The sequence below is a fragment of the Nipponia nippon genome, unplaced genomic scaffold (assembly GCF_047370975.1).
Source record: "Nipponia nippon isolate SJK-2023a ecotype South Korea unplaced genomic scaffold, ASM4737097v1 scaffold_4, whole genome shotgun sequence".
Classification (NCBI taxonomy): Eukaryota; Metazoa; Chordata; class Aves; order Pelecaniformes; family Threskiornithidae; genus Nipponia; species Nipponia nippon.
In genome coordinates, this window is record NW_028262358.1 from 1452542 (window position 1) to 1478808 (window position 26267).

A 26267-nucleotide genomic window follows, 5' to 3' on the forward strand; every position below is an offset into this window, starting at 1 on the left:
GCGCTGCACGCACCCACCTTCCACGCGCCGTGCCCTGTGTGCACACCCCTTACCTCCACGTGCTTGCTCTGCACGCACACGCATTACACATGCCCGGACGCAGCCCCGCGCGCACACAAGCATTACAGACGCCTGTACGCAGCCCCGCGCACCGCACGCACACCCCCACGCACCCCTTGAAGAGCACCTGCAAACCCCCCACGCCGCACGCTGCCCGGCGCGCGCCCCTGCACCGCACACCCCTCCTGCCGCAGCCGCGCGCGGTGCACGCACAGGCGGCCGCGCACACCTGCTGTCACCCCCCGCTCCCCACCTTGGCGCGAGGCTGTGGGTGCACGGCGTCCGCCCCGGCTCCCGCACGGCGCCGGTGTCGCGGCGCAGGAGGGAGGCCAGCGGCCGCGGCAATCAGCGTCGCCCGACGGCACCCAATTTTACCGTGGAAGAAGAAAAAAAAAAAATAGAAGAAAAAAAAACTAGAAGAAAAAAAAAACAAACCCCGGCAGCCTCATTTACGATATGTTTTGCATGAACAATCACAATATTATTTTGTGGTGACTAACTCAAACCTGCGCCCTGGCAGCCGGGAGCTGCCAACCACAGCTTCCTCCGGCCCCATCGCCCACGCCGGGGAGCGCGGCCGGGCGTCCCGCCGGCAGCCGGGGAGACCCGCGGCCCCGTTGCCCCCCGCGCCGGCCCGGGGGCTGCCGCCTCCTGCCCCCAACCCCAGAACCGCGGGGGGAAGCCCGGGCGAAGCTGGGAGCCGCTTGTGGCTCCGCGGCTGGGGGGGCATGGGGGACACGGCCGGGGCTGGTTTTATGGCTGGGGAGGTGACTGGGGCCATGCGGCTCCATCGCCTGCCTCTCCTCCCGCGGGTCCATCGCGCTGGCGGATGGCACGGGGCAGGGGATGAGGCTCCGGATCAAGGCACCGGCTGGAGAGCGGGATGGTGCAGGGGAGCGCCTCGGGGAGGGAGCCGACGCTGGGGCGGCACACGGGCCCCCCATCCCGCCCGGCGTCCCACCGCCCCAGCCGCAGGCAGGCCGGCGAGCAGGCAGCGGCACCCGGCGCTTCGCCAGCCCAAAACCGGGGGGACTCTTCTCCCCGGCCAACACCTCGCCTTTCGGCACCTCGCCCCCAGCTACTGTGCAAATGTTGACTCGTGCGTGAAGCCCGAGGACGGCGCTGGCATCTGCCTCGACGCCCAGCCCTTGCCTGAGTCAATAAGCACCCTTATAAAAACACAGATGTCCGACGCTTTTGCTAACTCCGGGGGTGGCGGGTGCCATTCGCCTTCCTCCACTGCAAGGGAGGGAATTTTATCGGGGAAATGAAGAGAAGCCCCGGCAAAACCCCAAGGAGCCCCGAGCTGTGCCGGCCAAGATCTGAGCGAGCAGCCAGCGGCGCCTGGGGACATCTTGTCCCCCAGCTGCCACCGTGAGGGTGTGCCTTTATCAGCCGAGGCCGGGGCTCCCCTGCCCTGCCGCCGCCACCGAGGCCGCCGCCGCCGAGACGGGCTGCAGGGGATGGCCCCGCTGCAAACCTTCAGGGAACCGGCCCCGGTCGCCGCCGGCCTCGGCAGGGCTCGTTAGCCCAAACGCCGCCTCCTCGCCGCTGACGGGGTCGTGCACCGCCCAAGCGCCTGGATGATAAATGCGCTCCCGGCTTTCGGGGTGACCCTGCCCTCCGTGATGAATGCTGCTCCGTCCGCTGGTGCCGGCACCTCTCTGCCAGCGGTGAGAGCTGGGGAGAGCGCTGTGATTTCCCTCGATGGATGGCAAAACTGGCTCGGAGAGAGACGGGAAGGTGGCCCCTGCTCCCAAAAGCTTGCACTGGGGTTGTAAACCATCCCTCCTGGGATGTCCCAGGGCTGAAATCCCCTTGTCCCGCCCCAAAAGCAGCCACGCACGTGGCTGATGGGCAAGGGCCCGGGGTGGTCTGACACGCTGATCTTGCCCGCTGCCGGAGCATCCCTGGCCACCCTCCTGGCAGCCGCCCCAGCTCTGGCGGCTCTCTTCCCATCCCCTTCACGCTGCTCCGACGGCATGGGAAGGAAAAGGGCCTGCGGGTGTTTGTGGGGGAAAAAATAATTTGGCAAATTCATTAGGAAAACTCATTAGGGAAAAATTTGAAGGCAGGGACCAGCAGCAGAAGGGAAAGGCTCGAGGGTCCCTCGTGCCAGCTTGGCAATGCCGTCGCCTTTCCACACCGAGGTCCCACTGGTGAGGCAGAAGCAGGGCTGAAAATGAAGCCTCTGCCTCCTTTCCCGGCCCTCCGGCAGCGGCACCTGCGGCACAGAGCCGGCGTGGCTCTGCGAGGGACCACCCGCTTCCCAAGTGCTTCCCCCGGGATCTGGGAGCCACCCGAGGCTTTGCCCCTCCGTCGGGAGCTGCGGAGCATGCCGGGGCACCCGTGGCACGGCGGCGGAGCGAGGGGGGATCACTCGCGGAGGCACGGGGGCTGCCGGGGCAGGGGGCTGGCAGGCAGATGCTGCAGCTATTTTCTCCTCTTTGTTCATTTTGGTTTCTGCGTGGGTGGCTCATGTGAACAGAAAGGTGATGGGGAAAGCGTTGTGAGAGAACAGCCTGTCCTTGCAAACACCTAAATTTAAGCCGTCGATTTTGGTGCATTTGCAGGGCTCACACGTGCCCGCGATATTTTGGAGAGCCGTGACAGCCGCCGGCTTCACCCCCTCTTTCTCCGAGAGCATTTTTCCACCGTGAATCACGGCACCAGCCTCCTGGAACAAATCTGTTTCGACTTTGTCCTCGTTCCTATTGTTGTGAACCATCTAAGAGGTATTTGCACGGAAGCCACATCCCAAAGGTCATCTAATTTCTGGCAGCCTGGCACGGCACTCGTCAATGGACATGGATGGAGAGAAGCGGGGTTTGCAAACCCTCCTCTCGCCGCCGCCTCTGTCCCTGCAGCATCCATACCCCAGCCCCTCGGGGACGCCGGGTCGGGGATGCCACATCTCAGCCCTCGTCCTGCGGCACCGGCACGCGCTAACGGCCAATTAGCAAAGCTCCCCTCGGACCTGCTGGCATCTGTGTCGCAGAGATGCCGCCAGCCGTAGGGCGCTTTCTTGTCTCCCGCATGGAAATGAGAAGGGAGAAATTAGAGGGGAGGTGGAGAGGGATGAGTAACAAGGACGGTGGGGATCCCGTGCCGCTGCGGCATCCTGCTCCCCCAGCAATGGCCAGCACTGGCCGGCGGCATCGCCCACCCAGCCCTCCCTCTGCGCTACCCCAGCAGACTGTCACCACCATCGGGAAGCGTGGAGGGAGGAGGGACGGAGGGAAGGAGACGGTGCCTGCCGGGGGGGGGGAAGGACCCCTGCCGCTGCCGGCACAGCCCCAGCAGGCTGAAAATCCCCCAGTATCGCAAAGAAAAACAACCCCCAAAACACACCCCCAACAAGCAGCTGCTCACCAAACCCATTTTTAATTATACAACACACCAACGGAAAAAAATGACTACTTCTTCTTCTCCAACCCATTGTGATAAATGCTATTTCACTCAGCGCTGGCAGATAAAATCAAGTTTAAGCCACATGCCTTAAATACGAGGCTTTATCTGAGCCGGGTTTGGAGCCTGACCTTTACCGCGGCACGGTGCTGCGCTCCCTGCCGAGCACCGCCGGCTTTCAGCGCCGGGAGCGCAGGAGCAGACGCAGAAGCCCGGGCGCCTCCAAGATGGCACGGGAGCCAGGGAAGAGGAGAGAGGAGGGAGAGGAGGCAGCTTTCCTGGCCGGGGACGGGAGGGAGGGCTGGAGGGGCTCGGGGATGGACGGGCTGCCCGGCGGAGCGGGACGAGCAGGCGGCACACGTGGGTTACGGCAGCCTGCGCCGGGGCAGGCAGCTGGGCACAGATGTGGTGAGAGCAGCCGTGGGACGTGCGCCGAGCTGCCACCGGGCTCAGGCACCTGCGGGTGACGTCACCAGCGCCAAAAAAGCCCCAAACCCTGCCCGCCCCGACCCCTCTCCCACCCAAAGGGTGGCTCTGTTGGAGCGACCGGGCATCACCTTTCCCGCGCCTCATGTCCGCGTCCCCTGTGCCAGGCAGGGACCGAACCGGGGTCCTCCACGGTCCAGGTGAGCACGGAGCCACTGAATTTGAAAACAAGAAAAGAAAATAGAGCCATTACTCCTCCATCAGCTTGCTCCGTGTCCTTAGTGGCTACTATGAACATGCAAAGGTTATATATATACATAAGTAGGTGTTTTTTTAAAATATATACATATATATATGTTTGTTAAAGAAACATCTAAACCATCTCTATGCGGGGTGTCATTATTCTTCACACATCCGCAGTGGCAATGGTGACGCGGTGATGGGCCAGGGGACGGTCCCTCAGCAGCAGCAGCCTCTGTCGGAGGCAGCGGTGGCTGAGAACGGTCCCGTCGTGACCCGAGTGGTCCCTGGGTATCCCCCAAGGCTGTCGCTTTGATTCACTGCTGCCCGAGGTGGTTCGTTACCCGGTTAATGGTATTTCAAGCTGGGTGAAGTTATTTGTTGTCCCTAACGGGGCTGAGTGACATTGCCTTGGGTGACATTAATGCCTCACCTGTACGGGAACCAGGACCACTGCTTCGTTAGCGTGCGTCTAACTAATTAGTGAGGTGCTTGCAACTCTTAACAACCTCAAACTTTTTTTTTTAATGCCTTAAGAACTGCGATTAAGAAATTTGGCCTCTGCCAAGCGATGGTAGGGAGACGTTGCCGGCAGCAAGGGCTCGGCCAGGGGTGCTCGGTGATGGTTGCCACCAGCAAGCGATGGAGGACCTGGGAGAGAGCAAGCACCCGACCCTGGCTGGGGGCCCCGGCTCACCACCGAGGCACGGCACGGTGGCAAAGGGTGAAAAGTGAGTAAACTTGGGTTTTCTGCAGAAGAAAAAGCGAGCCACCCACGCGCCAGGAAATCTCTCCTCTCCGTGTGGGTGGTGGAGGCCCCAAGATGAGTTATCTCTAAAGGGCGACTCTGGGGATACCTAGAGATCTTCATCAGCGTGGATTTGGCGTGCGCCGTGGAGGAAATATCACCATCGCCAGCTGGGGCTTTGGGTTTGTGCGTTGTTTTTTTCAAAGCTCTTTTTTAGCAGCTCATTTTAAAATCGGTTAGAAAACAGGAGCCTCCACCCCACAAGGTCGCCTCTCCGTGGACCCGTTCCCACAGCCATCGCGCCGCCCGGCCCCTCCTGGGATGGTTTTACCCTTTAGCCCTCCTGCTTCCCCAGGGGATGCTTGTGCGCGGGGATGGCAGGAGCAGGTGCCCGGCGCGGGGGCTTCTCTTTAAGGCTGTTTAATGGAAAATAACAGGGCACGGGCAGCCTGGACCCGACCCTGCACCGGCACGGGCAGGCGGCATCCCGATAGCCATCCCCACCGGCTACCCCATCTCAGACCTCAACTCCTCACCGGGGCTCAGCTATAATCATTCGTAGCAAAACTAAGAGCCCAGAATGATAAAATCAAGGCGATTGCAAGCAAAAAGCCCACCCGGTGCATCCCTGCAGGCATCCTCGGAGCTCACACCCGTGCCCAGCTTCCCTGGGATGCTCCGAGCCGTTGAGCGGGAGCCGTGCTTGCAGGCAGACGGGATGCTTGCCAAGCGAGGAGGGATGCACGGCGAGTTATAGCTAACACCTATCTACCATATATAACGATGTGAAACTCCTACACCCACGCGAGCTCCTTCTCCACTCGCAGGGGGGCTGACATTTAAGCTGCGGAGGCTCCCGCCCGGCTGGCGGCACATCTGGCGGGGACACACCTGTACCGCAGCCGCTGCCGAAAAGAATCACCACCCCGAGGAGGGGCAGGCAGAAATCAGCACCAGTTAGGGGCAAACACACAGGTGAAAACGCCATCGTGCTCGTTACGCAGCATCATACGCCGCTCCGAAAAGCGCTCCGTGCTTTTTTACGGCGCAGTGTATGATGCTGTGTTATGAGATGAGGAACTAAATACATATATATTTACTATATGTATAAAAACTTGAGCCTGGCAGAGTTTTTTGCCTGGACAGAGAACAGCTGGCTCCAGCTCCGCTCATAAGAAAATTAAATGAAGGAGGAAGGGGGGAAATAAAGCAAGCCCAGCGTTGAATGTTTGTATTTCCACCAGCTACAAGGGGGTTTCTGCAGCCGATCTGCCTCACAGTGCCACTTGCTCCAGCTGACTCGTTAACCAGCTGCTTCGTGTCAAACCCGAAGGCTTTTCCATATGCCACAGAAAGCCTAACGAGAGGCAAAGCAGGCTGCGTGAAAGGGTAATCCCGGAGTTATTTGCCATAAAGGCAGGCAGAGGAGCCCCAGCCTCAGGGAGACGCTCCCTGCTGCTGGGAGGAAACATCCCATGCTGCTGCCTGGCGTGGAGAAGGTTTTCCCAAAGCGAAGAAGGAGGTGGAAGGTGCTGCCAGACCTGCAGGCAGGCGGACGGGCAGCTGCGGAGCCTGGGCACGCAGCACCGCGTCCTGCGGGGAGGCATCGGTCCGGGGCAGGGCTGCTGCCGGCAGCGGGGAGAAGAACGAGAGCCCGATGCGAGACCCGGGAGGAGCAGATAAAGCAGCAGCGTAGGAGTGAATTACCCAAAATAACACGGCTGCTGGGGTCAGCGCCCCTCCCGCCGACTCTGGCTTTTCTACGGTGCAGTTGGATTTATGAAAACACCCCAAGAAGCGTTTCCCGTGCCTGGGCTTAGCTCACCTGCCCAACCGCTGGACGGTTTTCACGTTGAACAATTTAAGCAGAGAAAAGATAGCCCTGAAATACGGTGAGAGGGAGGGAAGATTTATAGAAGGCTGTTGTTTGTCTCCCTCCTGTGGATAGATGCACAAATAAAATTAGTGCCCTGACCTCCCCCCGGGGCTCTGCTGATAAAACGTCCTTTTTTCTATCCGTTTCGCAGGATTATACAGCAGGGCGCTGCGACTGCGAGCAGCGCCAGGATAACCGCATCCCGCGGGCTGCTCCCGAGCCCCCCTGCGGCGTGCCGCCACGAGAGCGCTCTCCAGCTTCTCCATAAAGCCCACACATCGCTCGTTGGCAGTCGGAGCGAGGAGGGTTTCCAGGCTGACAAAGTCCAAATGCCGTGTTTTTGCATGCCGCACACAGGGCGAGCACAGGTCTCCCCGTGCAGCGCTGCTGGCTCTCCTCTCCCCCATACGTTATCTTCCTTACAACTCACTCCAGGTCCCATAACTCCTGGTACGGCTCCCCATTTTACCCGCGGAGGGGAAGAAGGTCCTCAGCGAGAGGAGCCTCTCGGTGCTGGGATCATCCCGCAATCCCAGCTTGTCGGCAGCACGCCGCACCACCGGCCCTCCGTTATTCGCCGTTTGCAAGGCATCAACGCAGAGCACCGCCAGCCTGCGAGGAGCAAAGTGTTCACTCCCCGAGACCGATCGGCAGCCGCAGAGGCTCAAGCGAAGGCAGCAATAAGCAGCAGTACAACTTTGGGGCAAGCAGCCGCAGGAGGAGCTGCCGCAGGCGGCCGCGGCGCCCCGGCACGCGCGGCAGCGCCCCTGAGATGGGGCAGCTGGGGCGATTTTGCCACCACGTGGGAAGTGCAGGAAAGGAGAGGGGAAGGCAGGTCAGGTCCAGCTAGGAAGCCCACCAAAGCGAGCGTAGTTGTGGCTCCAAAGAAAGGCCACAGAGACTAGTTTTAGCAGCAAGTCTCAGCTTAGCAACACTGAAGGATGCGGAGAAGCAAAAAGAAAAGTTGCTCCATGGCAAGGGGAGCTCGAGAGGTGCCATCTGTCCTCTGCAGTGCCTATCGGCCACGTCCAGCTGTTCCTGGCATCCTTTCAAATGTTCGGCTGCAGGAATGAAGACAGGGACCAAGCTTTGCTTTGAAGCAAGGCAAGCAGAGAACCCACCCCGAGACATTTGCTTGGTGCGAGCCCATGTGGAGACGCTGCTCCAAAGCGGCCACGTCCGTTCTCACCCAAATGCCGCCGTGGAGCTGGTGTGCTCAAGGTGCCCGCTAGATTTCTCTGGAGTTTGTGTAATTCAGGTAATTCAAGTTATTTCGACGTTTAACACTTGACAAAATAGCCATAAAGTCAAGCCAACCTCACGCAAACTCGAGTGAGCGACTTGCGTAGGCAGCAAGGCTTCAGTCACAGTGGCTATACACCAACGCACTAAGAAACATGTAAAAATAGCTAAAAAGGAATAGGGGGCACTTTTAAAGGAATGCTTTCCTGGCCTTTTCCCAGAGTATTTCCAGAACATTCTGCCACAGCAAGGGAAAACAAAACCTGGTGAGGAACACAAAACAACCCTTTCAATTCCAGTAAGGAGAGATATTTGCCTCTTGGTTTTCCCCGTCTCTAATAATTGTGTTGTGGCTGGTCAGAACTGAATTTAGCAAAAGGGGCAAGTGTGATTTCAGTCCTAGCTAACCTAAAACTAATCTGCAAACCTCAGTTTCTTTCAACCTAGAAGCTCCTGAGAGAAAGGGCAGAGCAGGAGGGCTGTGAACGTAGGAGCCCCAAACCTCAAAGAATCGCAATACCGGCGCTCGCTGTTGCTCATCTGCGCATTTGTCTCATCACCAACGCAAAGCAGTGTTTCCTCCTACTCATTAATTATCTGCAGTGGGTTTTTTGGGAGAAGAGACCTCCAGAAAACTTGTCCTCCTTACACCTACCGACCACGGGTTTCCCCTGACCAGGTGTAGGCGGCTACCCGAGTTCGGGCTCTTACGTGCCATTTCACTTCAGTTGCTGTCGTCGCTCCTCTCGGAAGAGATGCCGGAGTCCTCCGCGATGGTCGGGTCTCAGCCTGGAATCACGTTCCCATTTCCAACACCTCGCTCCTCCCCACAGGCTCTGTTCCCCGTTCTTCATAGCGGGAGTCCGAACTCAGCATTGACCTTGCTTTCAGGACAGAGCAGCTGAATTCCCAGGAATTCCCAGAAAGGTGAAGGATTCAACGGGCTTTTTCAAAAACCCCAGGAGAGGCTGAAAGCGATTACTTCACCTGTACGCTACTTTTCACCAGCTCTTTTTCCCCTTAGAAACACACAATATTATGACAACTGTCTACAGTCTCCAGCACGCCCATGCCTCCAAACCGGACAAATTAAATTAACAAGTAATTTTAGTGTAATTTTTTTCCACAAAAGCATAGGAAGATGCAAGTTATCATTCCTGAAGTTAACCCCAAAACCATTTATTTTTAAAACAAGTTATTACAAAAAGATTTCACAGCAGTAAAATGCCAGTCCTCAGTAACTGTGCAAACTAAATGCTTATTTCCGTGACCGTTTGTGTTCTATAAGCAACACAACAAGTCTGTTCCGAAGGAACTTTATTTCCTTTGCGTACAACTTGCAAAATAAGTCCTTCAGCTTTTTGCGCAAAACTCCCAGGGACGGCAGGCTGTGGCAACTGGGGATGTTTAGCATGCTCTCAAAGAGCTCTTTCCACAGGTCAGCGTTGGCAAGCCTGCAAAGGAAAAAAAATGCATAAAAAAAAAAATCTACATTCAAGCTGTTAAAATAATTTCCCGTATTTACCCCGCTCCCTCCCCAGTCGGAGGCCGGAGCGACCGCAGGCATCGCTGTAACACGAGCAGGCTGCTTAGCGAACCAGCAGGATTTTTCCTCGTTGGCTGCAGTTTCCTCGGTCCAGGCGGCGAGCAGCCGAGGACGCCGTGCAATTCGCCACGTGCGCTGCTGAAACCCTTCCTGCCCTTAAGTCAGTGAATTCTCGGAAGCAGTTCCCATGCGCTGAACCCAGCTTTTAGGGCATCAAGAAGTGCACGCAAGCACCGCTGAAAGCTGTGGCAGAAACTAACTTCAAACAAACCTGGTACTAATGGTGCATCTTTCTAGACAAGGGAAGATTTTGAAAGGTTTTGGACACCAACCTTCTGAAGGCTCCCTCAGGCTTCCAGATACCGTTGTCATTCTTCACTTGCATGTAGGTACCAAAGAGCATGCAGTAGATCGTTGCTGCAATGCCAAAGTAGTCTGTCTAAACAAAGCATAAACAAGTTTCATACTAAAAATGGATTGAGACCGCTAAAAATCAGCTGAAAGACACTCTCTGGAGCCAACAGTGCAGGCTCTGTAAGAAGAGGGTTCAGGACTGCGTTTTTAAAGCAACAAGCTACAACTCCAGTGCAAAAGTCTAATATTTCTGTGCTCCGGTTATTCACCCCAGCCGCATGCAGTAAGCTCCAAAGGTTCAGGCTGTCTATGCAATCTCATACCTGGTAGTTCCACGGTTTCTGCGTCAGCATTTCAATACACTGAAACCCAGATGTTTCACACTTTGCAGTAAATGCTGTTCCTTCAGGAAAGAGCTTCATGTCTATACTCTGGCCCAAGTCAATGAGCGTCAAGCCGTGGGAGAGACCATCTATGTCACACGTATCGTTGTCCAGAAACCTTCAACCATGACGACAAGAAGTGATCACGTAAGTATCAAGGCTACGATATCATGATACGCTGGCATCTCAGGTAGCAAAGGGCAATACTTGCCTTTCTCCAAGTATGAAATTGTCGGGTTTAATGTCACCATGAATGATTTTGCAGCTGTGGAGCTCTTCCACCATATAAAGAATTTTTACAGCAAAGTAGATTACAAGTGCTTGAGGCATCACCTTTTCAGGAAGCTTTTTGTAAATGTTTATGGCATTCTGTAAACAGAAAGATAGCAAAGAACCATCAGCTACACAGAAACAACTTGATATGGACTACAGGTCCACGTTGAGAAACACGGAATATGTTCACAGGAAAGGTCCATGAAGTGGAGAGTGGAGGAGACATCTGAATATTGTAATATAATAGCACTCCAGAAAGAATACAGATGTTCCAGAGCATAAGCTGATTACACTTACTAGCAGTGTTCCATAGTTGTAGAGCTCACCAACCAAAATGCTTCCATTTTGAAAGAAATGAGCAGAATAGAAGTGAATGTAGAGATGGCGTATACTTGGATCGAGCCTTTCTACCAGTTGTGTTGCTATATAGAACTCCCAAGGGTTGGCAGGCTTCTGGACCTGTAACCAAAAAGTTGATTTACTAGGAAAATCTATGAGCATTAAAGCAGAAGTTCTTCTCAGGTTGGGTTTTTTTGGTTTGTTTTTTAACGGCAGATTAGGCGTTTTTCCTCTTGACCAAATAAAATACTTGTATCTACAGTAATTAACCTCAGGTCGATACACTCAATGATTAACCCTCTTGAATCAAGACTTCAATTACACGCCACAATTCCATTCCGGCTTATCCTCTCTTTTGTGCTATTTAAAATATCAGTCTTTCTGCAACATTGGTGGTTCTGCTGGCAACAGCCATTTTGTGTAAGAGAGAAAACTTTTGAAGTCAAAACAGGAAAACCCTTCTGATTCTTTCCCCTGCTATTTCCCCCGCTACATTGAATACCTGATGCTCAAAAACAAAAACCCTTAAGTCACCTTTACATACTAGCAGGCTCTCAGTTAAGGTGTTAACGCTAAAAAAATTTTTGCTGAAGGTTTAAATGTTGCAGAAGAGATCCACAAAAAGATTCCAAAGGTAGGAAAAAAGATCCGATGCGGAGAGGCTAAGGGGGTGTGCGTGCGTCAGCTCGATTGCGTGACCAGGTTTCAGCCAGACTGCGGTCACTGCGCGCGCGTGCTCTCAGCCAGCGGCAGATGCAGGACCTAGTACAACCAACCCTCCTGGGCTAAGCTGACCTCACAGTTGCACAGACTTTCCGTTTGGCAGCGGTTCTGATGTAAACACATGCTATCATCTGTTACTCATTCCTGCCCTGAAGCAGCCTGGAATAAGACAGGGCAGAGCAGAGAGGGAACTGCTCAATCTACAATTGCCATCAAGACAAGCGTGTTTATTAATAAAACTATACCAGAGAGGTATCACCCAGCAAAGTCTATGGAATAACCAGCCGCCACCAAACAGGCTGGCTGCACAAAGTGCAAAAATGCTTGCGGAAAGCGAGCGGGCATGAATCTGGAACAAAGAAAGCGGCCCTTTCGGTGCGACCTAGTAGCAAGAGCAATTTTATCATCAATCCACACACATTATCGTTTGCTGTGGACTAAGAGCACTTGCACAAGTAGCCGCCTTTGTTCAGCTGAGAAAGATAGCCTGGCTGTAATCCTCTCTCCTTAGGATACTGGCGACTACTTTATAAAGAAAAGATGAAGAGGCAAGTCGAGTCAAGAGGATAAATAACTTCCCGTGTAGAACGAATCAGACACCATGGCATTCAATCTGAAGACGGCTTTGAGGACAGACCAATACGCTTTGCTTCTTATTTATAAATAAGAAAACTCAGCAGAATCCATACAGGGTAGGTGTCATTACTGTAAGACTCCAGGATTTTCCAGCAGAGCTGTTCTGAATCAACGCTACTTACCTTGAATATTACTTTCTGGTTGTTTCTTGGGTTACTTGCATCCAGAATGGAAGCCTGATAGACTTGAGCAAAAGCTCCCTCTCCAACCAAGCAGTCCACGTGGAATGAGCTGGAACCTTTAAGAGATTAACAACATTAAGTTCTGCTTACAATCTTCACAGAAAAGACATCACCACTCAGAGAAGGAAAAAAAAAAAAAGCACCAGCCGTATACAAGTTCCTGCTTTAACTCTAATGCTAGTCTTTCTCTACAGGTCTCTTCTTGCTAGCCAGCCTTTCCACAGAGGAGAGAGCCTACTCACTCTTGAGAACAAGAGTGCTGCAAAGTGCCACATACTAAAAATCAGTGTTTCTATTTTAGTCTGACTCCCTGGAAGTAATCAAATTCCAAAGTGCCTTCCTTAAAAAGTAAACACTAATGCTTAAGTCATACAAGTATGTTGCAATTACTGTCATACGGATTTTGTTGACACAGGACTGCTGCTGTTTTATACAAACTTTGAGGGCTGTGTCACAGATTACTAGGAGAGGGAAACTGGGAAAATTTCCTACTCAGAACGCCTAATCAAAAATGCTTATGCTGCAAGAGACAAACAAAAAAACAGGTCTAATTTCAAATCCGAGGTTTAGATAATCTGGAAGCTATCTGGATTAGAATTAGAAAAGTACTTCAGGGGTTCCCAGAAAAACGTCAAGAAATGCTTTAAAGTGAAATCTTTGAGGTAGCTCTTACCCAGTGGGAGTTCAGCCTTCAGTTTGATGGCTGGAAGAGTACATTTCCATTCAAAGTAGTTGGCATAGGTGCGGAGTGGTTTAGGAAGCTCTGATAAGAATTTGCAAATCAATTCCTTATCCCAAGGGTTCTCAACAAGGACTTCATGGAAAGAAGAAAAATACTTAAGCTATAAGAAAAGTGTCATTTCAAAGAGGTAACACAAGCTTATACTCGAATGAGTATCACTGATTAAAAACACCAACCAACCAACCAAAAACCCACACAAAAATCAAAGAGCGCAAGTTAAGTATTCCTCAATTTTGACAACCCAGCTTTTATACCTATGTCTTCCCTGTTAAAGTTGCCCAGAAAGACGTGTTTCTGAAGTATTTGCTGCAAGAACATGACACTGCTCTGGTCTTGGACTTGGTGGAAGAAAACTGTAGGCAATGCTCTGTACCTGCAGCTCTAACACTCCGGGCTGTCCTGTCCTGCCCAGCTCCAGGCGGCTTTTCATGGGAAATTTTGTCCACCCCAACAGACGAATATTCAGTTCTGCTCGTGGCAGTCTGCTCATGTAATCTTTGAGAAGCAGCTGTGGCAATTCCTTGAATTCCATTTCCTTGTTTCAAGACATTTCCTTGAAGTTCTCCTTGTTCTGCAATGTGTTCAAGAGCAGGGCTACATATTTAAAACAAAATATTATTAATTGACAGTACTGCAATGGTATTTTTGCATCTTCAGTAAGCAAAAATGTGTCAAATGTCCTCACTTGCAACTTTGGCCATAACCAACATTAAGATGAATAAAATGGACATTTCTTAAGTAAATAAGATCTGGTCATATCATGCTACCCATAGTCTAATAACTTTCAAGTTCATTGGCCAACAAGTTCAGCCAATATTGAGCAGAAAGCCGTAGTTTTACATACGCAGCCATTAAAATTTTCTGGATGGTTAACTTTTAAATTAAACGTGTCAGAAAACTTAAATCATAGGAGCATTATCACCATACCCAGCTTCATTTAACTCGGCAAAGTGCTGAGATGTATGCTAAGCAGAGTCAGTCTGCCACAAATAGGTCAGCTCTAGATTACTTGGAAAACTTGAATCAAGAGCAGCACAGCAGACCTGCCTGCTGTGGCATAGATTTGCCTAGGCTCTCAAGCCTCGAAAAATCTCAGCAAGTCGTGACATACCTTAGCTTCTTGGATTTTGTCTGCTTGTGCTGTTCATCAGAAAACTCGAGATCCATTTGTGGCAAGTCATCCTCACAGGCTGAACAAAGGGAGCAGCAACAACAGCAAATGTTTATTTTCCCCAAAGGCAAGCACGTTGAGAGTATTCTTACCAAGACAAGAAGGTTAAGTCACACTGCAGCTGTGAAAGTTGCTAAGGTATCACAAGAGCTAGAACCGAACAAGCCTATTTTAAAGCATATAAGGAGAGACAACAGCTTGATTTCTTTAGGGAGCGTGTTCCAAGACTAAAGAGGGGCAGACAAGCATAACGGTGCCCCCAGAAGAAGGTGGTGCTGGGACTTCAGTCAATTTTTTGACTGTTTACAACCCTTTGGTACAGTTCAGAACAGCAGTTCTACAGCACAAAGTCTCTCTTGTCCCTTGCCACCTTCTCTTATTCCCCCCATTAAAAATTCTTGGAAAGCTTCTGTGCTGGCCAGCCCATGCTCCCGGCTGCTGTTCTGCAAGGAGTTTGTGTTCAGAAGTGGCAGCAGTGGGAGCCAGACCTATGCACTATTTGGCAAGGCTTGCCAGGTAACCAGAGCACAGCAATGGAATTACGCAGTACTGAATTAGATGCTCTCGACCTGAAGTACTCATTATTTTACCTTTGTCCTCCAAATGCTGTTGGGGATGTGCCGACAGGTAATTAAATGGTGTTGATACAAACTGGGCAGCTCGTGCAAAGTCTCTTGTGTTGTTTGGACTGGGAGCTAATGTTTTATTACTACTCTGTACATTCCACACCGTACAATCATCCCTCAAGAACTCCGGTGTCCCTGTTTCTTCCTAGGCAGGAAAAAAAAAAAATATATAAAGATTTAAAACTAAGCCGTCGAAATGATCCTGCCAGAGCTGCACTGTAACCTACTAGCAGCCTCTGCACGCAATTCCAATAATGGTGAGTCTGCCGGTGTCAACTTACAACATTAGAAAAATAAAGGAATGGCAATATAACCTAAATCATAGGTTCACATAGTTTTGTATCAGCCCTGAATGTTGGCAATAATCGATATCACAGCAAAACGCTAGACAACAAAAGATTGCCATAAGAGTCTGAAAAAGCCTGTCTCATTACTCAGTGATCACTTGTATCACCAAGCAGCCTGAAGTTTTATGCATCTCCTTGGCTATGAAAACTGTTAGGTGGTTATTACAACATTAAGTGTCCCTTGCTCCCTGTCCTTCCTCCCCCAAACAGATGCCAAATCTACACATCAGCTGCAGTCGCATTTGTTCTACAGGTAGAGGTCTCCACTTTTAAGCTCTCAGAAGTTTTGTGAAAATTAACAACTGAAAAAGTTCATCCCATTGGCAGGAAATGGGAAAGGGCATCTAGGCTTCAGGTAGGTATCATTCATCAGAATGTTGCAGGGTTGGGATAGTTACAGGGGATATTGGAGGTGGTTGTATCTATGTAACCTGTTTTCAAGGCTAATTCTTGCAATAAGACCAAACACTCACTTCTGTACCCGCTGTACAGTCAGTCAAGGGACGTTCTCCAATAGTTCTGGGCTCTTCTGGCTTGCTTTTATGCTGCGGGATCCTGACAAAACAGGTAGTTTAGAATAGCTTTTCCCCAGAAACTTTCCCAGGCAGACTGATCATAACAAAGACTTGCTGGTTTTAATTTTTTTTTTTTTCTTAGAGAATCCCACTTGCAGATACTTAGAGAAGAAGCAGTAGCTCAAAGAAACAAGCTATCCACAGTTATCTAGAAAATCAAGCATCTCGAGCACACTGTCCAAACAGGAAAGTTGTGCAATTCCACAGAGAAGCAACTACCGCTTTCTCATGCCACTTCCACACAGCTGCCAGCGACCGTATTCAAGCCAATCCTGATACTGCAAATACAGTCACAGCAAAATTATATAGAATAGAATCAAACCTAAATGTAACTCTTAATAAACTCAGCTGTTACTTTTTTCCGCCTTACCCACTGTTCTCTTTTTCATTCTCGTCTTCAAAGATAGAAAATGCAGGCATGACAGGGGCAACAACATTAGCTTTCAGACTTCCATCAGGCTCTTAAAAAGAAAAAATAAGCAATATTATCTTCACCCAATGAAGATTCTATAAACAGTCGCATTTTCACCCCTAACCAGGCAAATGATGGTCATGGCTACATCCAGCTAGACCAGGAGCACCCTCAGAATTGCCACTCAGTTCATCTCTCCTATAAGCTCTTGGAAACGGGGAAGATTTTTCCATCCCAAAAGCAAGACTGGCCAGGAGTACAGAAGCTTTCTTGGCTGCATCTGACCAGTTGGGAAATATCTCTGTGCTGACTCTTGTAAGCCACTGCTGCTGCCTGCTTTTCAGACAATTTTAACTGTTAGGATAAGGTGCCTCTGCTGTTCTCAGACTGTGCATCAACATTTAGAACCTGTCAGTAAATTAAATTCATTATCAGGAAAGAAGCGGCTTCTTCACACCTAATCAAACAACTGCTTATCTCAAAATTATGAGGACTGGTGGGAGGGGTAAACAGGAGCGAAATATCATGGACTGAAAAAATTAGTAGTACTTACCACTTTTTCTGCAAAAGACTTCAAATGGTTCCTCGCTTTCTTCAAGAGGTGATGGTTCGGGCAAGATGGGTGTTTGAAACATATCCATGAGAAATCCTAAAAAAAATAAATAAAAACCACAAGAATATCACCCCCAGTAAAAGAAAAGACACATTCAGAGGTTCTTCCATTGTGTAGCAGTCGAATTAAATGCCAATTAATTATTATCATTTGTCAAATGCCAATAACCCATTATGCCTTCCTATTGCATTTAAATACTCCAGATAACTGAACAAACACAGGAAGATCTGACTTGGCCAACACGTTTGTTGGCACCATGGCTTCCCCCCCGCCCCCCCAAGATGAGATTTCAACTTGTCCTAAAGGAGCAAATTATCCTTTATCTTCTTAGATATTTGGAAGACTAATGACTATCATGAGCTTTTTTTTTTAATTATTATTATTTTTACAGATATATATTCAGCTGCAGCAGTTTGCTACATGGTAGCGGTTACAGGTTTACTATCGAAACAGAAGAACATGGCAGAAGAGTACAGAAGGGATAAAACAGTATCAGGATATTACTACTCCATGTCTGACATCAGAAATGCAAATGCAATTTCCCTTTTAGGATTTTGAAAAAGCAATGTTGAGAATTGACGATGTCCATTAAATAATAATAAAGACCTTTTGCATAAGTCACCCTTGTTTCAGCTTCGGGGGAAGCTCAACATCAACCAGAGCTGACTTATTAACTTCCTAACGTTCTTCCACATTAGTCCGTTGTAGGTCACCATCTCGGGAACAGGAGTCCCTGACAGTACTGGCAAGAGCAGCCCAGAGAACATGCTGCCCAAGGAAGCCTGGCAGGTGTACCACCAGTGACTTATCCAGGGGTTTATAGGATGCGGCTGCTGGGATGTTATTAAAGCATCTACTTCTGGTCTGGGTCATCCAGCCAATCGCAAAAGAAGAGTACCAATTTAACTTTATTTTCCTCTTTGATTGAATGTGCACATGCCCATTGCTAGATAGCCTCCTTGCGTATTTGGCGCCACTGAAATTACCAGGCAAGATCCCATTAACTCCAGTGAAACTATCATGTTAATCCAGATGCTTACCCAGCGCTTCCTTTGTATGAACCGTAGGTGAAGGTTGCACTTTGAACGGTGTTGCCTGCATTGCTCCTCCCAGCGAGGTGTTTGGGGTAGCTTGAGAAGCATTGCCAGAAGCAAAGGAAGAATTTCCCACTCTAGAGGCTAGAAAGGAGAACAGCGAGATCATTTCTGAAGTAGCCTGGGGATTGTTTATTAACATTTCAGCAGCTAGCAAAACGTTAGTAAGAGAAGTAAACAAGAGGAGTAGCAGAATGACAACCCAGAATTTTGGGAGAGCGGATTTTGGCTTGTTCAGAGATCTGCTTGGCAGGTTCCCAAGGGAGACTGCCCTGAAGGGCAAGAGGGACCTTGGACAGCTGGGTGGCCTCCGAGGACTCCGTCTCCAATTCACAGGAATGATCCATTCTGACACAGCAAGTCAAGCAGGCAGGAAGCCAGCAAGGACAAACAGCGAACTCCCGACTGAGCTCAAACAAAAAGGAATTGCACAGAAGGTGGAAACAGGGACTGGCTACATGGAAGGGATATAGAGACATTGCCCAAACACGCAGGGGTGGAGTTCGGAAAGTCAAAACGCTTAGCAAGGGTTGGAACTAGCAGCCACATGCTATTGATCCCCAGCCAGTAACAGTTATACCAATAGCATCAATCTTTTATCAAAACTTGGCTTATTACCTTCTTTCACGTCCACAGAAGTAGTTAGTTCAGTGGATCTCTTGTTAGGGTGCCTTCAAAGGAAAGATTAAGAACATGAGCTTGAAATAAAAGCTATTATTTAAAATCCAGCTTCAGTTCAGGACTTAGCAGTACTGCACTCTAAGCAGTTAAGGAGGCCTTTCCCAGTCTAAAACAAAGGAAACATCCCAGACAGACAGCAATTAGTGATCCTGTTTTTCCCCCCATGAATGCCTGTTTTGAGTCACACAAATGAAGTAAGAGATCCTTTAGAACATTTGAGAGCCTGCCCCCAGAAAGTTTCTCAGACAGTTGCTATAGGTACAAAGCCTGAAAGGCAGCAGAGTCCTTTAAAAAGGTTAAAATGCTGGCACTAAATACTCTCCTTAGATACAGTTTGCCACAATATGAGTGAATGACAACGGGTTCCATTTCCTCTCGTTGGCCAAGCCTACGCAGCCACGCTTGCTTTGCCAACCTAGGTTTCTCCCTCTGCCCCTCAATTTTGTTTCCTGTATTAGCCAAGTCACACAAGCAAGAGCGCAGAAGACAAATACAAGCACTTTTTTTTTTCCTCTGGAGACCTTTGTGGCCAAGACATAACATACGGGATCTACGTGAACTAAGCATATCCTGTTGTTTATTTCAGGCATGCCAGGGACAGCAATGCCCAATAATTACTTTAGTTACACAGCAAATTTCCTTAGTTATTACAACTAAAACATAGGGTTAAAGAAATTAAAAACTGAAATGAGGACTGACAGTTATATAAGTTTGATATTGGTTTCCACAGGCTACTTCAGCTTTTTTTTCAGAAGAGGGAGAAAAAGACTTTTTTTTTTTAATTAATTAATTCTCAGCTGAAGCGTAGATACGGAAGACATCAGAATTTGCAGAGCAAGAATTATCCTGTTTATACGTACTGTTCTCCAGTGCTCCAATTAAGAGCCGAGTCAGGATGTGCCCTTTCCCGAGCCGAAACATTATTGAACGGAGGCTGTAGCAAACTGTTCTGGAGTTCTCCAAGCTCTAGCTGAGTTTTGACTGCATCCTTCTTATATGTTACTTCCCACAGGGAGGTTGATGTCATCCGGCGGCCAACAGGTTTCACCGACTGCAGCGTAAGAGCAGTGGATGATAAAGCACTCGATCGAGGCTGGTCTGGCACCAGACCTCGGGCGTTTTGCAGATCTGACTTTTGACAAGATGCCATCCAGTTCTGCTGTAGAGCTGCACTGGGCGTCATGTGTGGATGCACCTTTAGAGATGAGAAATGTTCTTTTATGTTCACCCCCCCCCCCCCCCAAATATAGCCATTGCCATTTTTCCTTTTGTTTCTGCATAACTAAAACAGTTTTTCATGCATAAGAGAACTTTCATATGCAACTAAAACTAAATAGGGGAGAAGCAAAACCAAACTTTTCGGTTTAACAATTAAAATATATTTCGTCAAGCATTGAAAGTTACACCAGATATCTCTACTAATCAAGTATTGCAGCCTTGACTTCCAGATTTGGTTAGCAAACTGTTCTGGTTGCCGTCTAAAGCATGGTTAAATTCTACGAGATAAGTTGACGAAGACATCTCCTGCTGATCATAGTACATACTTACCACTGTTTTATTTGCTTCAGCTGACGTTGTGGATGCTGGTTCCAGTCTAGTTTCCTCAAAGCTTTTGGTGAGCTGGGTGAGCTGTTCCAGCCGCTGCTGCAGGGCTTGCAGTTCAAGGACAGCTGACTCTTTTTTCCTTATGGAGTCTCTCTCTTCTTCTTCTAAGGATAATACAATCATATTAAGCGAAACAGTTAATCAGTATCCAAATGAGTTGCTCAACACAGCCATTACAAGCTGCTTGAATTTAAAATTTAGATATCTATAGTCTGCGTAACTGCAGGACAACACTCGGCTCCGGAGGCATAAGTTTGGGAGATGTAGATGACACCGTGTCTAACCTCTCAGTCCTGATCCCTCACTGGAGGGCTACACAACACTGCCTCAGCACTGGCCTGGCAACCAGCAGCAGCCCTAATAATTCCTGCTGGGAATTATCATATATTACAACTGGATTTAAAACAAAAAAAATCCAGATTCAAACACTATTTTTAAAAATACATTAGCATCTTTCCTCCCACTGAATCTCTCCTTGTTCCACTGACTACAGTTTATCCATTTCTTCCTTTACCAAATGAGATAATGACTTCTTTTGTCCAGCAACATCCCCCAGCAACTTTTTTTTCCCCTCCTATAAATGGTCAGACACACGACTCACTTCTGAGCAGCTGCTCTTTATTTGCACCCAGTTTTGGTTTTGCTTCTCTAAGACCCTATTTGTCTATTTGAAAGCCCACCTACTTTTCCTCCAGAATTCCATCATTTAGCAAACAAAGGTATTACTTCTAATTAGAAACTTTGCCTTGAGTCCATCCCAGCGACAAGCATGCCATCGCTGACTATACAAGGGGCATCCCACAGCTGCATTTGCCAAGAAGGCCAAGTGAAGACAGAGTGTCACTCTTCGCCGCAGCACGCCTTTGATTGACTCGGGCCAAGGACAAAGCGCAGCATCATACCTAACCACATGACAGTTTAAAGCACACTCTGGGCTCTCTCTGATTACACACCCTACTGATAGGAACCAAGATGCTCTCAATCCTGAATTACAGGCGACAGAGAGCCACGGCTGGAGCTCACATCAGGGTAACCAGTACTGCAAAGAGCTGCTCACACTTCCCTCCCGTTTCCTCAGAAGAAACACCACTCTCTATGAAAATCTAGGTTTGAAAAGACAAACCCAAGGATGAGCTTAAAGAGTCAATATGTCAGTCATTTGGCATGTTACTCAGATGCTTCCAAGCTCACCCCACCCTGTTTCTGTACGGGGATGCTAACTTGGGCTTTGAGACAGTTTTCAGGCTTCAGTAGAGAGGCTGAAAAGAAATGAACGCAGCCAAGTACTAGTTTTCCAACAATATGAGAATGTTTCTGAAATAGCTAGATGGAAAGAGAAGAATACCCCATTCTTGCTGTCTTCTGAGGCGCTCGTATTTCTTGAAGTATCTCTTGGCTCTTAGCTCCTCAAATGAAAGTTCCGAGCCTTCGCATATGAGCAGCTTTTTATCGTACATTGCAACCTGCTCGCATTCAGCAACAGTAGACGACGACTTAGGAAGAACTTCAGATTTGGAGATGTACGTAACGTACTTTCTGTGAGGAAAAACGAGAAGAGGCTCTATTCAAGTTTATTGGATCTATTCTGGGAGCATGTTAATGTTCCCGCAGTGTGACTTTAAAAAAAACCAAATACTTACACTTCTTCTTTTCCACCAGAAGAACAGGACTGTGTACCAGCAGAATCACGACCCTAAAGCAGGGCAGGGGAAATAAAAAATAAAAAAGAAAGAATTCCAATGTTACAGTTAACCACCCATTTTGACAAGAACTGCAACCACAAAGCCCCTAATATTTAATTCTGATTGAAGAGATGACAATTCAGGCCACGAGCATGGCAAGAACAGATCAGAAAGAGAGCTCTACAAGTCGTCAGAGCCTGAGGAAGTTCAACTGAAGAATTAGCCACATCACAGTTTGCTGTCATCTCTGAGAGCTTTTAGAAGATGAACAAGATCCCAGAGAACTGAGAGAGACAGATGTAGTTCTAGAAACTGCAGTCCAGAAGGACACTGGAACTAGCTGAACAGGTAGTTTCTATTCCAAAACAACGGAATGCAAGTTATAGATCACTTGGGTTTGTTAAGAACAGACTGGGTAGCTCATCCAGTTTCTCTTTGACAAATTATCCAACCTCAGGGCTAAGGAACAGGCAGTGGACATAGTAAGTTTTAAGCTCTATTCCATCATCCAAGATATCTTTCAGTATTTGCAGGCAACACCAAACTGAGAGAGTCATGAGCACTTTAGAAAAGAGGACCAAGTTGAGAAAGGTTACATCAGTTTCCTACCTGCAGTCTTTAATGTCACCCCCCGTTCACATTTCATCTGACTGTGCCAGAAAGGCTGTGAAGAATCGCAACTAGCTTTGCCAAACCTCAGAAGAACGAGAGTGCTGCGTTCTGGTACTTAGCTGAGTTACAAGAAGTCTGGTTTCTTTTTTTGTTGTTTTATTGTGGGGAAGGGGGTGAAGGAAGATGACTACAGAGTGACAGGATTTGGACTGCAAAGTTAACTCAAGGTCTCCACGAAGTGTGCACAGAACCTCAGCTGGAACTTGTTAGCGACTGACCTGGCAAACTACAGAGGGGCTCGTGAACCGCGATAAAGTCATCTCCTAGGCATCTCCCAGCTCAGCAGACCAACTTCTACAAGAAGCCACCATCCCACTGAGGACCAGCCTGGAAACTTCTCTTCTTCCTCTGGCATTATCTTTTATTCATTTTTAAAGAGGGTATTTAAGAAGTAACTTGAATTTCACAAAAAATTCAGTGCGGGCAATTTTCAAGAAGCACGACTGGCACAGAATCTATCGATAACATTATTCCTCCAAAGAGTGCTAACCAGCTGATGGATCACTCCTTGCCTGTGATTCTGGAAACGCGTCAAGTGACTAAAAAGCGTGTCCCAATGCTTCCCAACTGAGATATTTTCACGAAGATGTGATGCTTACAGCATAAAAACATCAGTAACATTTTTGAGATACATCAGATATAATTAGCCTATTTTATCTTTCTTATTCAGGCAAGCTCATCAATCTAAACTGTATGCGAGGGCTCCACATTTTTCCCCACAACGTTTAAGTCACATAATAGTCATTTACCTGATTTTTGCAAGCGTACACTGGGTCACCAAGACTTGAAACACCTTTTCGAGGAGCCATTTGATTTGCAGCATGTGAAGTTTGAAGCGGTTTTATAACAGCAACACCTGGGACAGATAATACAGGTTTGCATTACTGAGTAGAAATCATTTTCTCATTTATGAATTTCCATTAACTTTAAGCATTGGAAAACTAATACCCTGTTTTGAATACACTCCCCTTAAGAATTTTACATATGCCCGGGGGCGAAAAAAAAAAAAAAATCAGTTTTTACAGGAAACTTATTTTCTTCAGCAACAACACTCACTGATCGAGGGAAAAAGATTCATCTAATTGAGCTACAGCTCACAGGCAGATATCTTTAGCCTCACCTTGCAAAGGAGGATTCCGAGGATCATAATTCTGCAGGCAGCTAAATTGCAAGAAATGTCAGTTATTATCATTAAGTCACCTGTCCCTCATTCCTCCCCCCTCCCAGGAACCTTTGATTTCCTTGTACGGTCATCACGCCGTGAAACGTAACGCTAAAAAACTCAGGTTAGTTACAGGACACTTATTACTGTAGATGGACATATCCTGTTAGCTTCACATTCGCAAAAATAAAAAAGCCTGCAATAGGCAGCAGTATATGGAAATTGGGCTCTTGTTTTATCATCACGATAAGCACCAACTCTAGCGCTTCCTACAGCGAAATGCCTAATTCCAACAGGCACCTGCTCTCAGCTAAGGACTGTGCGATAAGCCCAAGAAACTGGATATAGACATTGTTGTCAACATATCCCCAAGGTGGGCTAAAAAAATGCAGCTCAGATCAGGAACTGACATCTGATTTCACTACAGTTCCAGCCTTGGCCACAAACCAAAATCAAAGAGGGTCCAAATCAAGCAGCAGCTGAGGTATGCATTCAACTGGTGGTGTTGATAGAAGCACAGGCAACTACAGGGTGAGCTACAGCCCATTAACTCACTCTGAAAAGCATCCAGATGTCCCTAACTTGAAAAGCCAGGTGTCATTAGCGTGGGCAACTTGCTTCAGCTTCCAAGTAATGAAGCTCACGCACAGTATTTCCAAGGTAGGCTGCCTGAAGCAGGCCAGGCTATGCACCTTTAGAGTTTGGATCTACTTAACAGAGACTAGGCAGGAAATTAATCAGTTAAGGGATTTTCTTTCTGGACCCTGCTTCACTGAAGACGCTCTGGTACAGCTTTCCTCAACACACCCTCCAAAACACCCAACAAATATTGAACAGCAAAAAAAGTATTGTTAAGCTTATATCTACCTTTCACAAAAATAATCATTGGTCTACCTCTGCTACAGCACAGGGCTATACGCACACAAGAAAAAAAAAAAAAAATTACCCGTACGCTATCTGAACAGCTCGACAAGTAAAAGACACGTCAGAATTACCCATACAACTGTTGCAAGTTCTCTCGTGGCTGTGCCTGGTTCTGAAGTCCTTTCTGAAGGACGGCTCCTGCACACTGCACATTGCCTTCATTCACAAGCTGCTGAGCCCAGGCAACATAGAAGTCAGATGCCTTTGCACCAATTCCCTGTCCGTACAGGTAGTCAAAATACTGGCAAGGAGAAGTGATGAACTCCGCCTGCATAAGAGAAAGATGCATAAGCCATAAGCACTTTCGAAAACACCCAAGGAAGCTGGAGGCAAAAAAACCCAATAACAATTTCTTAGATACCATCACAGGAAAGTATTATTTTCTAAAGATAAAAACCAGTTGGTAGGTAAGATACCTCTCACAAGCTAAACAGCTTAATAACACAGCTCTGAAAACACATGGTATCCTTCAGCAAGACTGCAAAGTTCTGAGAGCTCCCACAGAGAGCGATACATCCGAAAGCCGTGCCACATCCCTGAGGGCTCCTTTTCCTCCCACAGCTCTTTGCAGTCACAGAACTACAGAACGGTGGGACAACTTTTATTTTTTAGGATAGCTTAATTCCCAGAAAAGCATATACCTACCAGCCTAATGCAGTAGTTAACAAATCTTGGATCTTGGTGGTACCTCTTGTCACTTAGGAACACCTTCACAAGCTGCTCCAGGAGATTGGGCAAGCGGTTTTGTTTTTCGTGAAGGGGAAGACATCCTTCTATCCACTGCACGTACCTGAAACACACTCAAGCGAGTTACAAGCCTGCCGTGCCTCACCAGCGACGCTAACATCCCAGCCGCAGCCATGCTGACCTGTCCCAGGGCTCCAGCGGGTCAGTCCCTTGGTAGCTCCGTATCTGAGCCTCGTAGTTCCTGCAAGGCAAAGGGCAGGTCAGGCTGGGCCAGGGGCAGAGCGCCACGGCCCTGCCCGGGGTGTGTGGGGGGAAAGGCCCAGGCAGCGCTCGGGCTCAGGGCTCACCGCTCCCCTGCCCCGCCGGGGCAAAGGCCGAGGCCTGCGCCCCTCCCTCTCCCCTAGGCACCCCGGCCCCGCTCCAGCACCCGCGCCCCTACCCTAAGGTTCCCCCCGCACGGGCCCGGGCGGCCCCGGAGCCCGGGGTCCCCCTCACCTCACGGCCGCCTCCATCGTTCGCCCGCCCCAACCGCCGCCGCCGATTCAAACAGCCCGCTTCGCCCTCCCATTGGCCGCCCCGCTCCACCAATCGTGTCCGCTTCCGCCGGGAGGCCACGCCCCATCCCATCCGGTGGGCGCGGCCACGCCCCTTTGCGCCGTCCCTCAGAGGCCGGGCAGGGGCGGCGGGGAAATATAAACATATAAAATAATAAACGCACCCCGGCTGGGAGAGCTCAGGCTGCCTCCTCTATAAATACACATCGCCATGGAAGCCGGGAGGAGCCCACGGTTCTCTGTTCCCATTAACAGCCCACAAGGGGAACGTACCCTGCATCGCA

General features: G+C 49.1%; 1 protein-coding gene across 4 annotated transcripts; it reads right to left on the bottom strand.

Annotated features, from left to right (window-relative positions):
- Positions 1-9184: 9184 nt before the first annotated feature.
- On the bottom strand, positions 9185-26250 carry BUB1 (BUB1 mitotic checkpoint serine/threonine kinase). Of its 4 annotated transcripts, XM_009476193.2 has the most exons (25): positions 25925-26250; positions 25611-25670; positions 25388-25532; positions 24814-25010; positions 23777-23817; positions 23406-23512; positions 21943-21995; positions 21648-21838; positions 20246-20406; positions 19558-19892; positions 18635-18687; positions 17963-18100; positions 16863-16958; positions 16268-16358; positions 15796-15877; positions 14940-15120; positions 14290-14368; positions 13552-13772; positions 13110-13250; positions 12377-12492; positions 10854-11015; positions 10495-10652; positions 10224-10401; positions 9879-9985; positions 9185-9454 (listed from the first exon to the last, which is right to left on the bottom strand). In XM_009476193.2, the coding sequence occupies exons 1-25, from the start codon at positions 25939-25941 to the stop codon at positions 9259-9261; spliced, it is 3306 nt and encodes a 1101-aa protein (XP_009474468.2). In that variant the 5' UTR covers positions 25942-26250; the 3' UTR covers positions 9185-9258. The 4 variants fall into 4 exon arrangements, with proteins under 4 accessions (XP_009474468.2, XP_087629868.1, XP_087629870.1 ...); XM_087773742.1 differs by lacking the exons at positions 25388-25532; positions 25925-26250 and having other exon boundaries at positions 25533-25653; XM_087773744.1 differs by lacking the exons at positions 23777-23817; positions 25388-25532; positions 25611-25670; positions 25925-26250 and having other exon boundaries at positions 24814-24849.
- Positions 26251-26267: the final 17 nt, after the last annotated feature.

What these genes read in the sequence shown, in the direction of transcription:
- BUB1 (XM_009476193.2), bottom strand. An exon ending in TCATACAAAGGAAGCGCTGG is followed by an intron (nt 16,959 to 17,962) that starts GTAAGCATCTGG and finishes TATTTTTTTTAG; the next exon opens with GATTTCTCATGGATATGTTT. An exon ending in GAAGGCTGAACTCCCACTGG is followed by an intron (nt 12,493 to 13,109) that starts GTAAGAGCTACC and finishes AATCTCTTAAAG; the next exon opens with GTTCCAGCTCATTCCACGTG.